Genomic DNA, 20619 nt, shown 5'->3' on the forward strand with positions numbered 1-20619 from the left:
CAGCATATGTCCACACAAAGATTTGTATATGAATGTTCATAGCAGCAATATTCATAATGGCCAAAAAGTGAAAACAATGCAAATGTCCAACAGTTGATAAACAATGTGTGGTATATTCATACAATGGAATACTACTCAGAAATAAAAAGAAACGAACTATTGATAAATGCGACACTGTGGATGATTCTCAAAATAATTGTGTGAAAGGAGCCAAAGAGTACAAAGTGTACTCTTCCATTTATCTAAAATTCTAGAAAAGTCGAACTATTCTGTTGTGACAGCAGATTTGTGGTTACCCAGGAATGGGAGTAGAGTGGAGGAGGAACCACAAAGGGGTAGAGGAAACTGTGGAGGGTGATATAGTCACAACCTTAATTGTGGAAGTGGTTTCAGGGGTGTATACACATCAAAATTTTGTACATTGTAAATATGTGCATTTTATTGTATGTCATTTATACCTGGATAAAGTTGCTTAATTTGTGACATCTCCCTCTAAAGGTTGAAAAGCAGACGTGACTACAAACTCAGTGAAGAATCTAAAGCACATGAAAACCAAAATTACTTCTGGAGATAACGGACAGCCAAGGTTCTATTATAGTATGATTGTTTATCTAAAAAAACATTACTATGAGAAATGCAGTCATAAAAATAAAACATAGAAATGACATTTTTGTCCCCCTGGTAATCATGCTATTTCCTCAGGTCTGTACAGTTGCCCTATATCATAATCTTTTTAGTGTTCTATTCAATTTGGTTTTCTAAAGAGAGCAATAACCTTGTTGTATTTTCCTTGAACTATTAGACTTCTCTTTTATGTACAAGATGCCCAACCCCTGGTGTGTGTGTACGTGTATGGGTGAGTAGAAAGCTATACTGTATCCATAAATTTTAGCAAATGCTGTAATTTGTTTTGGGATTTTGTAGTCAGGACTCAGCAGCAGCACTGGAAGCAAATTGGAAATTTCTAGAAACCATACCCTCTTCTACAAGATGAAGACTGTATAGTTTTCACACACTGAATATGTGAATTCAGTGAACATTTCTATTTAGATTTCCCATTTATTGTTTTAAAACAAAGAACTGCTGTACTACTACAGTCTGCAACACCAGTAATTTTTAATTTCTTTATTAAAGATCTTTCCCAGAAAACGTGAAAAAGTTTTATTTCCCAACACCACCTGCCCCCCACGTATTTTATAGCTTTTATTCCGTAATTACTCCCATTCTGCAGACGGGGAGGCGCACACAGGATTTTTTGCACAGTACAGAGGGGCAAGAGAGAAGCAACTCTCAACTTTTCAGTTCCATTTTGAGAAACGATCACATCGAACTCCAGAGAAGCGGCAGCCGAGCGCGAGCACAAGCATTTCTCCCTAGGCTGGGTGTGGGTCAGGAGCCAGGCGCGCTTCCGCGGGAGAGAGGGGGAGTCAGGTGGCAGCGGCGCGGGAGCCGGAGCGGCGCAGCGGGGGCACGTGTGGGACGCGCCTCCCTCCGGCCGGCGCGGGGACGCTGCCCCCGCGCACGCGAGTCCGTCGGCACTGGGCTCCCGCGCCGCGCTGCGATCCGCGGGCGCGCCTGGGGCGCCCCGGCGCCCGTGTCTCTTCTCTCGCGCGCTCGCTCCCTCCCCACACCCCCAGCCCCTGGCAGGTCCCTCCCCCCAAGCCTGCTCCCGCGGCCGCTGCTGCCGCCGCCGCCGCTACCGGAGGCGCAGGAGCCTCGCGATAGTGTTTGCACAGGCGGCGCGTGACGCCGCCGCCGCCTGTAACTGATGCAGAGGTTACCCCGCCGCCTCAGCCGCCACCCACCGCCCGCCGCCACCACCCGGGCGACGCCGAGGGCCGACGCACTGCAGAGGTGCCGGCAGGTTCCGCCCGCGGAAGTCTCTTCGGCCGGCGCAACCCGCGCTCCGCCCGCGCTCCGACCCCGGCTCAGGCGGGCGCCCCCTCGACGCCTCCGCCGCCGCGCTCCTTCCCTCAGCCTCTTCTCCGGCGTGCCCGCCCGCTCCCTCGCTTCTCCCCCTCTCCCTCCTCCCTGTCCCCTCTCCTTCCCTCACCTCTTTCCTCCCCACCTCCTCTCTTTTCAGTTTCCTCCCCCATCCTCTTGACTCTTCCCTCCCTGCCCTCTCTCTCGCTCGCCCTCAGCGCGGCCCCCGCCATGACGGAGGCGGGTGCCGGTGCCGTTGCCGCCGCTGCCGTCGCAGGGGGGGAGTCGGGTTCCCAGAAAGTAGCTTGATGAGTGTCCAAAGTAGCAGTGGAAGTTTGGAGGGGCCGCCATCTTGGTCCCAGCTCTCCACGTCTCCAACCCCGGGCTCGGCGGCGGCGGCCAGGTCCCTGCTGAATCACACGCCGCCATCCGGGAGGCCCAGGGAAGGTAAGCGCCGCTGCGCCCGCGCCCGCTCGCGGGCTTCCCGCCCGCACCGCGGCCCCCGAACCCCCCAGGTCTCCTCCGCCCGACCTCGGGGTGGGGGATGGTGGTGAGGTGGACGCGAGGCCGCCCGGCTCCCGGGAGGTAGTGCGCTGGCTGTGGGTGGTGGTTCGCGGGTGGCAGAGAAGGCGGACGGGGGTGCGCGCTGGTGGGCACGGGGCGAGGCTCACAGACTCGCCTGGGGTTCCTAGGTGCCAGTCTTGCGACAGTGGGAGGCGTCCCCCCGGACGCGAGCCCCTTTCTGCTCCATTTGCCAGTACACTCAGTACTCTTAACCTCCTGGCCTCCGGTCTCTGGTGGGTTTTCCCTCCCGTTGGAGGTTTCGTCCTCGAGCCCCCTCCCCTTCCCCCGCGCACTCCTCCCAAAGAGGCGGTCCCGGCTCTGCAAGCTTTGCTGCCCGGGACCTGGAGGATGCCCCTCGCTTGCAGGGTCTCTGCCCTTGGCGTGGAGACGCTGAAATTATCTAGGCTGACTTTGATCCCCTCTGTGGCCCCCTAGAGCAATTCAAACGACAGACTGACTCGTGGGCAGGCTTTTAAAACCACCCCTCCAGATGGTTGCAACTTTCTCTCCTTCACCATCGCCTCCTGCGTGTTTGTGCGTTATCTTCTCTACTGCAAGTAGGCTTCTGTTCTTCTCTGACAGGGTCGTGGGTTTTGTGGGAAATATCTGCGTAAAGGTTACTGCAAACACGCACCAGATCAGTTACAATTGTTTTCTAAGTTTCCTGGCTTCTTGCAAGCAAGTGTGCTGCCACCAGATGTAGCAGTTACACAGCTTGTAAGGCACCGGCGTGCTTTTGACTAAAATTTCAACTTGCTGTATTTAACTTTAGGTATACAACATAAAATGAAATTTGGGAGAACATGCATGTATGGGGGAAGAATAAATGTGCATGGAATCTTTTTTAACGCTCTTTTGTCTGGAAAACGCGTAGCGGTATTAATCAGCAATTGGTAAATGGGTTGTTCACTCCCAGTTGTCTAACACAAGGAGATATTGTAGGCACATTTTTAAAAAAATGTCTGGAAGTCAGACAGTCTAGTGAATCATTTAAAGAAACCAAGAGCTTCGATTTATGTAGGAATCGGTGGGATTACTTTATCTTGAAAATATCTGTCTATATTTACTATTCAGAGCATTGACAATTGTTAATCAAGTGTTTTGTGCCCTGAAGCCAGTGGTTCAGGCATAGCATTCTTTGTCATTTTGTTCCTGTGAGCATGTGTGAAAGTGACAATAGGCTCAAAGATTGGCATGAATATGCTCTAGAAAATTCGTGGAAAGGTTTGATGTATGGCATCCATTAAACATGCCGAATACATCGACTGACGTTTTCCGCTTTCATCTCATCCCAACACTGAGCTTTCATTATTAGAAGATAAAAGTTTATTTATTGAATAATGCAAATTTAGTACATCTGATGGTTTTTCTTTTTGCCTTGAAAATTTGTAAATGAATATTTTAAAATATATTTCATAAATAGAGCAGTTAATATTTTTAAGATGCTTCTACTTTTGTCTATAGTTTCCTTAAGATGCTTAACGATAGTGTTGTGAGTTGTGAAAGACCATTTTATTTAGTTTCTTATTGAAGGATTTACCTTTTTATTGATCATTCGTTGAATATTTATTGAGCCTTTACTGTGAGCCAGACCCTGAACTAGATACTGAGGACATAGTGTTGAATTATCTGTTGACATCTATTGTAAGTATTGGGAATTTGGGAGCCCCAAAATCTGGATTGTGAATTTCTGCGGTTACTTCAACTCTAGTTAAGAAACTTCTCATCTGTACTATTCTGCACTTTTTCTGATGTTTGAAAATTTTGAGAGCTTGGAATAATTTAGCTTGAACTTCCAAATAACCAGATTTTTTTCCAGCAGCTTAGATTACAGTAGATTTTTATGTAACCTAAAGTAGGGAGTCTCATGAAATCATAGGACATGCTTTTGTGAAAGTTGTACTTTACACCAAGTACCTGTATGGCCACGGTGGAGTATTTCTTTTTGACCAGCCAACATGCATGTTAAAACTGTGTTAATCCTCTCTAGGTTTATATATTACTTTTGAAGCTTGGAGCTGTGTTCTTAGATTTCACTAATGGTAACAGGAATTGCATATATGTAGCACCTAGTATCATAATGGAGATATTTTCTATTGAGTGGAATCCCAGTTTTTATTTTAACAAGTGTTTAGCATCTTTTCCAGGTATATATGTTAGTGTGTTATATAAATTTAAATTTTAGGAGCTTTTGACTTCTGGTAAGAACCATTAATATTAAGGGAGCTTGAATTTATTGAATGTATATGTCGAGAAGAGAACAAACTTTTTTCTTAAAAAATTTGACATTTAGTAATAGAAAAATTTAAACGTCAGAGATGCACATGTATATGTGCATATATAAATATTAATATATGTGATGAGCTCCTTTTAAGCAAACTGTGCCGTAAGTATCTGTACAAGTTACTTATTTTGAAGCTTTGACATATTTGGAACCAAAAATCTAATATTATAATCTGATTATTTTTGGTGCTCTATGTTTTGGCTTTCCACCTCCCTTTCTTACCTAATTCTTGTTATCATATTCATAGTTTTATTTGATTACAAATGAAATACAGCTTTATAAGATTTAGGAATCTATTAGAATTTAGGAATTTATATGATAGATGTAGTATAGACTGCTTTTTTTCCTGTGAGTCCCAAAGCTTTTCCTTTATCAGTCTTGAAGTTCTCTTTGAGGTGCTCAGTGTAACTCTAGATTTTCTGCTGGATCTTGTAAACCTGTAATCTTTATCCCATTTTGTCTTCTATAATCCTGTGATTAAAGGGATGAGGAGTTGAGGAATTAAGAAAGTTTTGATATGAAGGTCAGTTTGCTTTGTTGAAGTCTAGGAACCTAGTGTCATATTGGCTAGATAAGCAGATGGTTTTTTCTCATGTCAGTACATGGGTACTTTTGAATGAGTTATTGCTAAGGATCAAATGATCGATTGTACAAAATACTTGCCATTTTCTTTCCTGTGCCATACTGTCATTTATGAATAATCTGCTTTACTTTTTTTTGTTTTTATAGTGAAAGTAGTTTTGTCAAAAAGATGGCATGACAATTAAACTGTTACTCTCTGTGTGTTCATATTTAAAGACTACATTCCTTAGATAGAATTAAAGTATTTGACTCCGGACAATTGAGTAATGCGATGTTAAAAATAAAGGTGTACCAAATAGCCCAGCAGGTCTTTAATTTCTTGAAATCAAGAGCCAGAGGAGGACGGGGTTATATGTTTAAGGATTCTAGTTCTTAAATAGATATGTGGTAGCTGCCTCCTTTACAGAGGCACATTTACATATTAGAGGAGAGAGAGAAAAAAACCCAGAACAGAGATCTGAAAATCTCATAAGAAATTGTCTATGCTTTAGCCTTTTGGTCTCAGGGCCTCTTTCTTAAAAATTATTGAGGACCCCAAAGAAATTTTGTTTATGTGAGTTATATCTATTAATATTTGCTATTTTAGAAATTAAATGATATTTCAAATATATTTATTTAAAATCATAAAGTAATGTGTTAAATAAAATTTTATGAAGAATAAAATATGTTCTAAAAAATTAGTGAGATTAGTGGCATTGTTTTATATTTTTGCAAATCATTTTGATTTCCAGCTTCCTAGAAGACAGCTAGATTTTGCTGCTGCTTTCAGTCTGTTGTGATGTTTTGATTGCGATAACTGAAGAGAATCCAGCTTCACATAGCGGTGTATAGTTGGAAAAGGAAGTATTTAATAGCCTTTTCAGAGTGAGTATTCTTCTTTGATATTATACCAAAATTCAACAAGTGGCAGTTTTTTAAAAAGGTTACTTGCAGTGTGGAACTACATTGTACTCCAAAAGTGTCTCTAGGACCCACAGGACTATGGACCATATATTTAGCCTAAAGAAGAAACTGAAGGGTGGGAAACATGGTGACTGTCTTCAGATATTTCAAAAACATAAATAGAAAAGAGAATAGTTTCATTCATTCTCCTGTTTTAGAAGGCAGATTAGCAGGTGAAAATAAGGAGGACATAGATAGAGTTCAGTATAATTTTTTGACAAGAATATAAGGACCATACTGCAAGGAGACTTGGAACAGTGGACCAACAATGGAAACTAGCAACAATAGAAGGAGGTACTTAGTTGTAAGAATTTGAAGTGGACTACAGGGATTTATTTTCGGGGAAAATGGAGTTAAATTCTGTAGATTCTTATAATGCGTGCTGTTGGATTAAGTGACTTAAGGTCACATCCATTTAAAAAATGTGAGCGCTCTATGATTTCAAAAAAATCCCTAAATGTAGTTATATTGTACTTATATACTCATTAACATTTTTGAATATTCTCTCAAGTTAGTAGTATAAAACCATTGTTGATTTTATTACTGTTTTGCATTTTTGTTGTGCTTCTCTAAGGATTTTCCTGTATTTTCTGAAGTCGACAAGATCAGTCAGTCTTCATGAAATTTTGCTAAATTCCCTGTGAAATATAATAAGCCTTGAAGACATTTTAGGGAACCAAGTGCTATTTATGATACAGTTTAGTAAAGTTGTAATATATTTGAGCACAGAGTTTTAGAATACGGTAGGGGGCTGATTTTTAATTTTGAAAGAGAAACTAGGAATATAGTCTGTATAGTCTTTTGTTTGTAATTGTATAATTTCAGAAGTAATATGCTTAAGCTATTCTAATGTTTTTAAAGCTAGAGAGTCTGAAAAGAGGGAATAAGAAGGAAAAGTATTTAAATTGGTCTCTCTTGAATTTAAAACTGTATATTTAATATAACCAGGACATAAAATAAAATGAAGAATTTTAATGCTCATCTTATTTAGAGAATTATACATGTATTATTTATCATTACAATTCACATTTTAATTTTATATGGAACATAATCTCTTATGTTAGTTGGATTTTTAGGTAATGGGAAGTTAAGCATAAATTTCTCATAACTTTATTGAGGTCAGTTTAAAAAGATTAGTAAGGAACACCCAGCTTGTCCCCCTTGGTACTTGTTACATTTAGATTTAAAGTTCATTTTCTATAGAGAAGCCATAGAAATGTTGTTTAGTATCATAAACTCCTTCATTCTTATTAATAATTTCTAAGAATCCTAGAATAAATTAGAGGAATTGTGTTATGAATCAGGAAGAACAGTATGGTATAGATGAGAAAATGATTGTAGTTGGGGTCCGAGGTAGTCCTTCCTTTGCCATTAACTTGCTGTGTGACCTTGGGCAAGTTGCTTATCTCTGCTTCGGTTTCATAAACAGAATTATAGAGCTGAAAGGGACCTTGAAAGCAATCTAGTACAAACCTCTCATTTTACAGATGAGGAAACTTAGATAATTTTCCCAGGCTTTCACTGTAAAAGAGTTGGGACCAAAATTTAATTTTCTGACTCTCAGGTTATTGCTTTTGCCATTATACTTTACAGCCCCTTTTCATCTGTAAGATGAGGGGGTTGGATTAGAGGCTCTCAGGGGTCTTTTCCAGCTAAAAAATGTTGTCATTCTTACGACATTAGGCCTAATGTAATTTACTAGGGGAAAGTTTGTAGCTTTGGGTGAAACAAATGTTTCTTGAAGAAGCTATATTACCTTTTGAAGGTTATGTTTTAGTTTGTTAAGAGAAGATTGTTATCTTCATTAATACCGAAGAGTATTTGAGTTTATTTATGAGCATGGTAAATAGTGTGCTGGGTAGTCTTATTCTTAAAAATGATCTACATACTAAAACACTGTTATAAATATATTAAAAGCTATGTAAATTAAATAAATAAAAATATGCCCTGAGGTGAAATACCTAGGTGATTGCTCCTCAGAAAATATTTCTGGAGTTTATCTCGGCCTGGATTCCTGTGCTTGCCCCTAGGTAGGTGCTTGTGTTCTTTAGTGTCCCATAGAATTGTTTATTTCCATAGCATTTGCATCATGCTACCTTTTATTATAGTTTTATTTATATTGCTTTCTAGGTAGAAAGGTCTTGAATTCAGAGATTATGTTTTGTTCATTTCCATATTTTCAGCACACAGCAGGATGTTCTCTAAGAGTTGGTACTCAACTAAGAGTTTTGTTGAAGGACTTTTTTTTATGTATATAAAAAATATATATATATAAATCAACTTTATGTATATCTTGGTATGCACATATTTTGGACCCAGGAAGATGCTTATTGGGCAAGTTATATTTTAAAGGTTGATACGGATAACAGTAACAATAATAGCTAAAATTTATTGAGTTTACACATGTTAATTCATTTAATCTCATATAACTCTGTGAGGTAGATACAATTATTATTCCCATTTTACACATGAGGAAACTGAAGCATAGAGAAGTGAAGTAACTAGAGTTTGGACTTGAACTAAGTCTGTGTATTTGAATGACTAGAGTATATTGCCCAAAATATGAAAATTTGGTTTTGAGTAATCTTGTAGTCATTTTTCCTAAATTTTAATATACTAATCAGCTTTTTAGTCTCATTCTGTTTATCTCTAAGTTTTTAAGGTTTTTTTTGCATAAGTTTTGTACGTGTATAAAGATAAGATTAAAAACAAACAACCCCCCCCCAAACCCAACAACCAAATTTAGAAAGCTGTACCAGCTGTGCAAATCTTACATTTCATTTTTTCTTAGATAAGTTTAGTCCCTTCATGGAAAATGTTTGCCATTAATGAAAAAAATCTTATTTCCACGTTTGATAATCTAATTTGGAATTCCATTTATCTTAATATTTTGGCCTCATAAGCCCAACAGAACCATAACAAATAAACATTAGAATTCGAACAAAGAATTTCCCACTGTCCATGCAGGAGCAATCTATTTATTTTGGAGGCCTTATAACCTGAAGGATAAGGCTCTAAACTAAATTGTGATGCTTTAGTGGCAGATCTTTGATTCTGCTATTTAGTATTCAGTATGGCAAGGGGAATGAGGCTTGATGGCCAATCTAGCTCATCTATGAAGAAGTATTTTTTAAAAATCTTAGTTTTAGTTCCTTTATTGCTTCCAAAAAAAAAAAAAAATCTCTTGGTAACATGTATTATATAGCAAACCTAATGAGAAGCAGAGAGAATTTAAATGGGTTGATAGGAATTCAAAGCATGGGGTGGAAAGATAGCAGAGTGGACCCAGGTGGTAGGTTGTGGAACTTCAGTTAAATCTTCCCAATGTGGTTTCATTTTTAGGTCTGAAATTTTGTGAATTTCAAGAAGGGAAGTTAACCTGTACTTCAATAAAAGTTACTATATTCTACAAATTCATTAGAAAGCCAAATATGAGTGTTTTTGGATGACTTATAATATTTGTTCCTCTTCGTTTGTATGGATTAAGAATTGGTTATACTTAAAAGATCTTGCCTTTCCTTGAAAACTAATTAGCTGGAGAAAATAAATTTTTAGTTTAAATTCTTAAGCTTTCCCTAGTAAGTGCTGCTGTAGTTAAATGTGATACATGGTGTGATTTCATGATTTCTCACTTGACACTTTGTGTAAATGCTTCTTGAAGTTGAATGTAGTGCCACTGGGGGAGGTCAAAGGGGTTTGTATGAAGCCAATCATATTCATCCTGTCTTATGAGACTTAGAGATATGTTTTAGTTTTTTTTTCTTTTTTGATAAATGATATGTATTTGCTTCTTTAAAAACATAGTTTTTTTACCTTTTCCATGCACATTTTTTTAGTGTAAATATATGGTTTGATCAACTTCATATACTACTTTTTTTTTTTTACTTGTTTCATTTACTTAAAAATACATGTGCTTATTAATGCTAGGCACTGTTCTGGGTACTTTGTAAATAGTAACTCATTTATTTCTCCTAACAATTATTTGAAGTAAGTACCATTATTATCATCCCTATTTTACAGATGAGGACATTGAGGCATACAGAGGTTAAGTAATGTACACAAGAACATATAAAGAATATGTAGCAGAGCTGGGATTCAGATGAGGCCCCTTGAGTATATGCTCTTGACAGTTAAACTATTCTGACTGTCAATGTTATTTCATTGAAGGAATGTACTATAATTATTTAACCATTGTTTAGGTTAGTGTGTTAGTCATGATTCTTTTGGTTACACGTGGTAAAAACACAATTTTGTTAAATTAAAAAACAAATTTATTGGTTCACATAATTGTGTGTGGAGGAGGATGCAATGGCTTTGGAAACAAGTAGGTCCAAGATCTCAGATAATGTCATTGGGTTTCTTTTCCTCCTTTTCTGGGTTTTTCTTGCCTCTTGTTTCTGGAGCTTTAGACACATAACCTTTAGTTTAGCAACCACACTTCAAAGAGAGCTCTTTCCTGGTGTCCACATGTGAGGTCCGGATTGAGGGTGATCTATTCTTGTTGTCAGTTTCATAACCAGTCATTGAGACTTGGGAGATCAGGCTGAGCAAGGGTAGCTACTATGGCATGGGTAGGGTGAGTTGGGGAACCCATAGAAAGCCATGATGGATAGTCCCCTTGAGATCACATGGATTGGATGAGATGTAGTTTTCCTGAGGAAGAGATGATGGTGAACAAAAAACAATTTGACAACTATAGGGAATCATTATGTTATTTCTGTTTAATTTTCATTTTATGATTAGTTTACATAATGATACAGTGACTGAGTAAAAGCTTTTTATTTTTGTAAATATGAGATTTTCAGTGACTGACTTACCAGAGCAAAGAGTTTAAAACAATTTTAGGGCTTTTGATAAATGTTGCCAAATTATTTTTTTAAAGGCTTGTATTTAGCTCTTATGCCAGCAATGCGTGAGATGGGTATAAACCAGGTAGGGCTCAACCTATCCTAGAAATACTATACTGGGATTACATATTTTTAACATATGCCTTACGCTTAACCAAAGGGTTGCAAACCTGATGCTGAACAAGTATGTAATCCAGTTTATCAAATACTTTATCTTATTTTTCTGGGTGTTTCTTACTCCCATTATTTTTAAAATTTTATAGTTTTAAACAGTGAAACCAAAAGTGTAATAAATGCAAGCTCCCGCTCTCTGCCCTCTTTCTTCCTAGTGTCTCTTTCTCTGACCTAGTTGACATTAGGCTTACTTTTTGGATATTAATACCATGTGTAAAAAACATTATTATGCAGAGAGTTAATGTAACATAATAGTTTCAAGCACATACTTAGTGTTGGACCTGGGTTCCAGTTTGGGTTTTGCCACTTAATTGTAGTAAGTGACTTAACCTCTCAATGCCTCATGTATAGGTTTTCTTGTTTGTAGGAGGGGATAGTAGTAGTAGTTACTACCTCACAAGGGTGTGAGAATTAAGTGAGGAATGCATGGCATATTAACAGCTCAGTATGTTTTTTTCCCCCTGCTTTTTTTTTTTAAATGGGGTCTTGCTATGTTGTCAAGGCTGGAGTATAGTGCTCTTCACAGGCATGATCATAGTGTGCCACACAGCCTTGAACTTCTGGGCTCAAGCAGTCCTCTTGCCTCAGCCTCTTGAGTAGCTGGGACTATAGGCATGTACCTGGCTTGTGTTTTAACTATAACTGCTATGTGTGGTTATAATGATATTTTAGAAATTAAATGTTTTCATCTCTGTTTATGTAGTGAAAAATAGGGAGCAAGTACTATCTGGATAAATGTTCCTTATGGCCAGAGCACACTTGATTTACATGAATTGTCTCTCTGGCCTGTTGAAGAATTCTAGCAGAGTTGTGTCTGACAGAGATAGATTTCAAATGATGTTCTAAATTGCTGCTTTCATCATTTTAGTTCTTGTGATTTTCTGTGGCTTTAGAATTGATCACATTTATGAGACATGGTTATAACATTTAAGCATTAAGCACTAGATTTGGATTAGTAATGTTTATGCTTTATCTTTGATATGCAGTAATATACTTTAAAGCACTATATTGCAAATTTTAAAAGGGGCCTGCGTTGTGTTTTTTTGTGTGTTTTTACTTAGTACCAAGGAGAGAGTGCTTTTATGTACACTAGGTACCTATATACCAGGGGATGTGTAAGCAGTGTGGCCTACATAGGGATTAGGAGTGTGGACCTGGGTTTGCATCCTTTTTAATCACTTCTGATCTGTGTGACCTTGGCCATGTAACATTTACCATTGTTGCTGCTATTGGTGAATTTTTTCTTTTGAAATGAGAGAGAGGGACAAAAAACAAGCTAATATTAGGGAGTCATTGAAAAGTAATTTTTAGGCTCCATTCTCTAATCTGTACATGTTCCCTTATTGCACAGTTTTCATAATTATCTTTTAAGTGAATGTATACTAATTCATTTAGTTGATAAGTATATCAAAATTTAATCATAGTTGTTGGTCTCATTTCTTTTCACAGTATAACACTATGGTAAATATTATGCATATAATCATTTTTCTTTTGAATTAATTACTTCTATAGTATACATTTAAAGGATTTGTTTTCTTGGGCAAAAGCAGTGAATATTTTTATGTCATTTAATATGTATTGTCATTATTGTTTTCACAGTGGCATTATTAGGATTTTAAAGTCTATTATTGTTTCTCTGAGATAAATCAATTGCCAGAGCTTTAGAGTTTTATAGAAACCTTACTGGCATAGTTGGTTTATTCATTCAGCAAGTACTTTTGGACCTGGAGCTTAGTAATGGCAAAACAAAGGTACATAAGATGTAGTTGGTCCCTGCCTTCTAGGAGCTTCGTCACAGTCTAGTGAAGAAGGCTAATTTATAGCATTCAGTTCATACTTTTAAAGAACATCTGTGGGTTAGAAAGAATAATCTGTGAGTTGCCAGTTTGCAACTTCTGATTTAAGCAGATGAATTATAATATTAATAATTAGCATATGCTGTATCAAGGTGTTATTAATATAATCATTGGTCATTTGGTTGCCAGAACTAACTTTAAACAAAACAGATTTATTAGTAGAACGATATAAGGCAGGGTATCCCTTAGAACCCAGGACTCTATTTAGGATTCTGGTTAGTCCTCAAGGGGGCTAAACTAGAAACTGGAAACTCAGGAACCACGGTAGCACTGTTTCTTTGTGGATCATTGAGCAGCCCTTTCCAGTGCTGTGAAATAAAGTTGTCTAAGAAGGAGCAGTAGGAAGGAAAGGAATTATATTTCTGTCTCTGAGGTTATGAACAAAGTGCTCCCTTAGAGAAGGGAGTTATACAATTTTCCTCTAGTTTAACTGCTATTTAACGGTATCTTGTTTTAGTTGATATGTCTTGATGATAGTGAGATTGAACTTAGTCAATATTTGTATTAGGTTGGTGCAAAAGTAATTGTGGTTTTGGACCATGAATTTTAAATCGTTATAACTAGGCTCAAACACATCCTTATTAATCAAAATAGGAACCATTACAGTCAACACATTTTTGCCAGTGAGAAATAAGTATTTTATTTTTATTCTTGTAGTGTAAAAATCCATGCTTCAGGGTTCGATAAACTCTTGGAAAGCATTTTCTGCATCCTGCTGGTTGTGGAAGCGTTTTGCCTGCAGAAAGTGGTCAAGATGCTTGAAGAAGTGGTAGTTGGTTGTCGAGGGGTCAAGTGAATATGGTGGATGAGGCAATACTTCATAGCCCAATTCGTTCAACTTTTTAAGCGTTGGTTGTGCTACACATGGTTGGGCATTGTCCTGGAAAAGAATTGGACCCTGATGACCAATGCCGGCTGCAGGCGTTGCAATTTTTGGTGCATCTCTTTGATTTGATGAGCATACTTCTCAGATGGAATGGTTTCCCCAGGTTTCAGAAAGCTGTAGTGGATCAGACCAGCAGCAGACCACCAAACAGTGACCATGACTTTTTTGTCATGCAAGTTTGGCTTTGGGAAGTGCTTTGGAGCGTCTTCTCGTTCCAACCACTGAGCCTGGTCCTCACCAGTTGTCATATAAAATCCACTTTTTGTCGCATGTCACAATCTGATTGAGAAATGGTTCATTGTTGCGTACAGGAAGAGAAGACGACACTTTAAAATGATGATTTTTTTTTGATTCGCAGTCAGCTCACGAAGCACCCACTTATCAGGCTTTTTCACCTTTCCAGTTGGCTTCAAATGCCGGTCGATGTTGAGTTCTTTTGAGTTTTTTTGATGATTGCCTTCACTTGGTCGTTGTCAACTTCTGATGGCTGGCCACTGAGCTCCTCATCTTCAAGGCTCTCATCTCCTTCACAAAACTTTTTGAACCACCACTGCACTGTTCGTTACCAGTTCCTGGGCCAAATGCGTTGTTGATGTTGTGAGTTGTCTCCGCTGCTTTACGAGACATTTTGAACTCGAGTAAAAAAATTGCTTGAATTTGCTTTTTGTGTAACATCATTTCCATAGCCTAAAATAAATATAAAATAGGCTGGGCGCGGTGGCTCACTCCTGTAATCCTAGCACTCTGGGAGGCCAAGGCGGGCGGATTGCTTGAGCTCAGGAGTTTAAGACCAGCCTGAGCAAAAGCGAGACCCTGTCTCTACTAAAAAAAATAGAAAGAAATTAGCTGGACAACTAAAAATATATATAAAAAATTAGCTGGGCATGGTGGCACATACCTGTAGTCCCAGCTACTCAGGAGGCTGAGGCAGGAGGATTGCTTGAGCCCAGGAGTTTGAGGTTGCTGTGAGCTAGGCTGACGCCACAGCACTCTAGCCTGGGCAACAGAGTGAGACTCTGTTTCAAAAATAAAATAAAAATAAAAACAAAAAATAAAATAAATGTAAAATAAACTGCAAGTAATAAGTCATTAGCAAAAAAACACCAGGTGAGAAATGTGCATTAAAATGATATATAACATAACCACATTTGTTTAAGAATGTATTCCAGTATCAAACAGCAAATTTCAACAATGCTAAAACCAGTTACTTTTGCACCAACCTAATATCAAAAGCCTATTTCTAGTTCTTCTTGAAATCTATATCTTAGACATTAGGACTATATGGTAGTGATGTCAATCCTTGCACTATCTGATAAAACCATTTCCTCCATTATGTTTTCTTCCTTTTCTGTGTTTGAATATTTTCCATTATATAAGGTTTTATACTTTTATTGAATTCCGTACCATTTTTCTTTGTGGTATTTTTAAGCATGTAAATCTTTAAGTTATTACCCTCTAAGTTCAAGAATTAATACTTTACTGTGATTCAACTGATTTTATTTTTAAATTTTATATGGTGTTTTCCTTTTCACATTGAAGCATAAAACAAATGCACACAAAGTAATGCTGAGTTATAAACCTTGACCTGTGTAATTACCACTCAGACAAGAAATAGAACATTGCCAACACTTCAGAAGCCCTCTTTCTTCTCCTTACCGCCTGCTGCCTTCTTTCTGCTCCCCAAAGTAACCACTATTCTTAGTCATGCCTGTTTTTGAACTTTATATAAATGGATTCACACAGTATGTATTTTGTGTCTATCTATTTTTGCTCCACATAACTGTAAGATTCAACTGTGTTACTTTCTGAAACTGTAATTCATTTTCATTGCTTTATAATACTACTTTGCATGAATGTACTACATTTTATATACTCCGTTGGTTGACATTGGGATTGTTTCCATTTCTTGACTATTACCAATAATACTGTCACAAACCTATTTGTCTTTCTCTTCCTGCACCATTAATATCTGTTGATACTGGGCTGTGGGTTATATGTGTGTTTGCCTTTAGTGGATACTGCTAGTTTTCCAAAGTAGTTCTACCAGTTTACATTCTTATGAACAATTTATGAGATTTTCCATTGTTCAGCATCCTTATCAACAGTTGGAATTGTCAGTATTATTCATTTTAGCTATTCTGATTGATGTGAGATGGTATCTCTTTGTGGTTTTAATTTTTATTTCCCTGATATAACTAAAGATGTTTTTATCAATTTTTTGAAATAAAGTTTATTGGTCTTTTGGATACCTTTTGTGAAGTGCCTGTTCAAATCTTTTGCTCATTTGTGTTTTTTGTTGTTGAGACAGAGTCTCGCTCCGTCACCCAGGCTAGCAATTGCTGACTCCTGATCCAGGGTGTAATTTATGAATTTGCTGTAATTGTTGTTGGTTAGTAATTATCAGGCATTTAGGTGAACAGTCTGTTTTAGTAGGGAGTGTGTGTTCTACCCCTTTTTTCTCATCAAAGTTTAGGGTTTTTTGTTTTGTTTCTTTGAGACAGAGTCTCAATTCTGTTCCCCAGGCTAGAGTGCAGTGGCATGATCATAGCTCACTGCAGCGTCAAACTCCTGAGCTCAAGCCATCTTTCTGCCTCAACCTCCTGAGTAGTTGGGACAAAAGGCCTGCACCACCACACCCAGCTAATTTTTCTAGTTTTTGTATAGACGGGGTCTCACTCCTGTCCAGGCTGGTCCCAAACTCCTGGCCTCAAGCTATCTTTCCACCTTGGCCTCCCAAAGTACCAGGTTTACAGACATGAGCCATGCGCCTGTCCTTCTTAATATATGCATTTAAGGATGTAAATTTCCCTCTAAACACCGATTTAGATCATTCTGTTAGGTTTTTTTTTTTTTTTTTTGTTTTGAGACAGGGTCTCACTCTGTTGCCTGGGCTAGAGTGCTGTGGCGTCAGCCTAGCTCACAGCAACCTCAAACTCCTGGGCTCAAGCGATCCTCCTGCCTCAGCCTCCTGAGCTGGGACTATAGGCATGCGCCACCATGCCCGGCTAATTTTTTCTCTCTCTCTCTATTTTTTAGCTGTCCAAATCATTTCTTTCTATTTTTAGTAGAGACGAGGTCTCGCTATTGCTCAGGCTGGTCTCGAACTCCTGACCTCAAGCGATCCTTCCGCCTTGGCCTCCCAGAGTGCTAGGATTACAGGAGTGAGCCACCGCGCCCAGCCCATTCTGTTAGTTTTGATATGTTACGGTTTTGTTTTTATTCATCTCAAATATTTTTAAATTTCCCTTTTAGTTTCTTTTGTCCTATTGGTTATTTAGATTTATGTTAATTTCTACATATTTGTGAATTTTCCAATTTTTTTGTTACTGATTTCTAATTCTGTTGTGGTCAGAGAATATACTTTGTATACTTTCAGTCCTTTGCAATTTGATCTTTGTTTTGTGGTCTAGTGTATATGGTCTATCCTAGAGAACATTCTATGTGTGTTTTTTCAGAAAAATATATATTCTATTGTTGGGTAGACTATTCTCTAGATGTTTGTTAGGTTTAGTTGGTTTATAGTGTTTGTCTTCTATTTCCTTGTTGATCTGCTGCCTAGTTTTTTCTATTCGTTACTGAAAATAGGGTATCAAAGTCTCCCAACTATTATTGTTGGATTGTCTGTCAGTTTTGCTTCATGTTTTGGGACTCATAAGGTGCATATATGTTATAAGGTGCATATCTGTTTATAATTGTTATATTTTCCTGAGACATTGGCCTTTTAATTGTTATAAAATGTTTCTCTTTACCTCTAAAAACATTAAACAATTTTTAAAGTATGTCTGGTATTTAGTATATTCATTCCAGCTCTTTTATGGTTGCTGTTAGCATGGTATGTGTTTTTCCATCCATTTACTTTCATCCTGTTTGTATCTTTGAATCTAAAATGTGTCCTCTGCAGAAAGCATTTAGTTGGATCTTATTCTTTTTGAATCCAATCTGACAATCTCTGCTTCTTGAGTGTATTATTTCATCCATTCGTATTTAATGTTACTAATATGGTTAAATTTATGTCTGCCATTTTGTTTTTTTTCTGTATTGTCTCATGTCTCTTTTGTCTCTTTTCCTCCTTTACTCCTTTCTTTTGCATTAAATATTTTCTTGTATAACATTTTCATTTCTTTACTGATTATGATTTTAAAACTTTTTTGAGTTACTTTCGTAGTGATTGCTCTACGGTTTATATTATATATCTTATCAGATTCTAGTTCAGATTTATACTAACTTTATTCCAGTGATAATTTAGAAACTTTACTATATAACTCTCTTCTATGCTTTTTTGTTATACATATTGCTATATGTTGTAAACCCAAAAAATATTTTTATGGTTACTGCTTTATATAATTTTATGTCCTTTGATAAATTAAGAAAGGAAACTAAGAAAGGAAAACTAAGAAGAAACTACATATTTATAGTTTGCTGTACTAAGCTTATTTATTATTTTTGTTTCTCTTTGTTGTTTCCTGTAGATTCAATTTACCATCTCATGTCATTTCCTTACTCCAATAAAGTTACTCCATCTGCCTTTTTTGTGCTATTACTGTCATTATAATATATGTTGTAGGCCCAGTTACATACACATTGTATGTGCAGTTGCTTTTTAAATCAATTAAGAAAGACTGTACAATTATATTATCTTTTATAGTTATCTGTGCAGTTATGTTTGCTGACACACATTTTTTTTCATGTAGATTTATTTATGAATGAATGAATGGCAAGAGTCTCACTCTGTTGCCTCGGCTAGAGTGCTTTGGCGGCCGCTTAGCTCACAGCAACCTCAAACTCCTGGGCTCAAGCCACCACCCCGGACTAATTTTTTTTATTTCTATTTTTAGTTGCCTGGCTAATTTTTCTATTTTTAGTAGAGATTGGGGGGGGGGGTCTCACTCTTGCTGAGGCTGGTCTCGAACTCCTGACCTCAAGTGATACTCCTGCTTTGGCCTCCCAGAGTGCTGGAATTACAGGGGTGAGCCATCATGCCCAGCCTGTTATTTATGTAGATTTAAATTACCCTCTGGTATACCCAGAACTGATTCTGATTCTGATTCTTTTGCCAGTTCCAATCTAGTGTTCAGCCTCTCAAGAGAATATTTAATTTCAGTTATTGTACATTTCAACTTCATAATTTACATTTATTTTTTATAATTCTTATCTTTTCATTGATATTCCTTATTTGATGAAACATTATCGTCAGACCTTCCTTTAATTCTTTAAACATGGCTTCCTTTAGGTCTTTGAACATAATTATAATAGCTGTTTGAATTCTTTGTTGAATCCAACATCTGGGCCCTCTCAGGCAATTTCTGTTGCCTGTGTTTTTTCCCTGTGTGTGGGTTACATTTCTGTTTCTTAGAATGTCTCAAGGTATTTGGTTGAAAACTGAACACTTTAGATAATATAGCAACTCTGTGTATGGATACCTTACCCCCTGAGAATTTTTGCTGTTGTTTGTTTGCTTATTTGTTTAGTGACTTGGCTGGAATAGTTCAGTGAAGTCTGTTTCCTCCACAGTGTACAGCTTCTGTTGTTGCTGCTCAGAGGATGCTATTATGGGCATGTGCACAGTCTCCCTGACCAGACAGCTGTGGTGTTGGTCTTGCTCTCTCTGATCATCTCTTTCCCTGATCTTTCCACTAAGATTTTTTTGCTGGTCTGCCTCTATTACTTTCATACCTAGCCGTCAGCCTCCACTAACTGCTTGCCCATTGCTTTATTGTTTTCACCAACTTCCTGGGTCAAAATTATTCCATAGCACATTAAAGTGAGGCCTCTTTGCAGAAGCTAAGTGTTGCCAGTCTTTTAGTCTTATGCTTATCTTAAGAGGGCTCTTAGTACCTTTCTTGCCTAGTTTTCTCTGTTAAACTTCTAGTAGCTCTGCAGGTTTGCTTTTTGCTACTACTATCATGGAACCTGCAGCTTTTAGTTGTTTACTCCCTAGATCTCCATAGTTTTTGACAGTGCCCTTAGGAATGAACTTCCCCAGTCTGTTCCAAATATAGTCGATTGTCCTAGCTGGAGCTACAGAGCTTTCTGTTCCTATGCTTCCTCCCTGTACCCCTTTCAGCAGAACCTGTACCTTGCTTCAGTGGAGCTAGAGGTGGAGGCAGGAAATCACTTCTGAAGTGCTCTAGGAGTGAGACACAGTGGGCAGGGGTGGCATCCCTTGTTCTTCTCAGTTTGCCTCTCCTGTTAAAGAACCACCATCTTGGCCGGGCGCGGTGGCTCACGCCTGTAATCCTAGCACTCTGGGAGGCCGAGGCGGGTGGATTGCTCAAGGTCAGGAGTTCGAGACCAGCCTGAGCAAGAGTGAGACCCCCGTCTCTACTAAAAATAGAAAGAAATTATCTGGCCAACTAAAATATATATAGAAAAAATTAGCCGGGCATGGTGGTGCATGCCTGTAGTCCCAGCTACTCGGGAGGCTGAGGCAGTAGGATTGCTTGAACCCAGGAGTTTGAGGTTGCTATGAGCTAGGCTGACGCCACGGCACTCACTCTAGCCAGGGCAACAAAGCGACACTCTGTCTCAAAAAAAAAAAGAACCACCATCTTACCAGTGAGT

At 38.3% G+C, this 20619-nt stretch overlaps 1 protein-coding gene across 2 annotated transcripts in view; it reads left to right on the plus strand.

Moving 5' to 3' along the window:
- The first annotated feature begins 1360 nt into the window (after nt 1-1360).
- TLK1 (tousled like kinase 1) overlaps nt 1361-20619 on the plus strand; it is a 140544-nt gene continuing 121285 nt past the window's right edge. The window contains exons 1-2 of one of the 2 annotated variants that reach the window (XM_069494075.1): nt 2321-2370; nt 6085-6217. Coding sequence is in view for 1 of the 2 variants with exons in the window: in XM_069493987.1 (XP_069350088.1) it covers nt 2232-2370 (139 nt within the window). In the remaining variant the exon portion in view is untranslated. Of the gene's footprint in view, nt 2371-6084; nt 6218-20619 lie in introns of both variants that reach the window. The other variant, XM_069493987.1, reaches the window with a different exon arrangement.

This window comes from Eulemur rufifrons, chromosome 1, assembly GCF_041146395.1.
Source record: "Eulemur rufifrons isolate Redbay chromosome 1, OSU_ERuf_1, whole genome shotgun sequence".
NCBI lineage: Eukaryota > Metazoa > Chordata > Mammalia > Primates > Lemuridae > Eulemur > Eulemur rufifrons.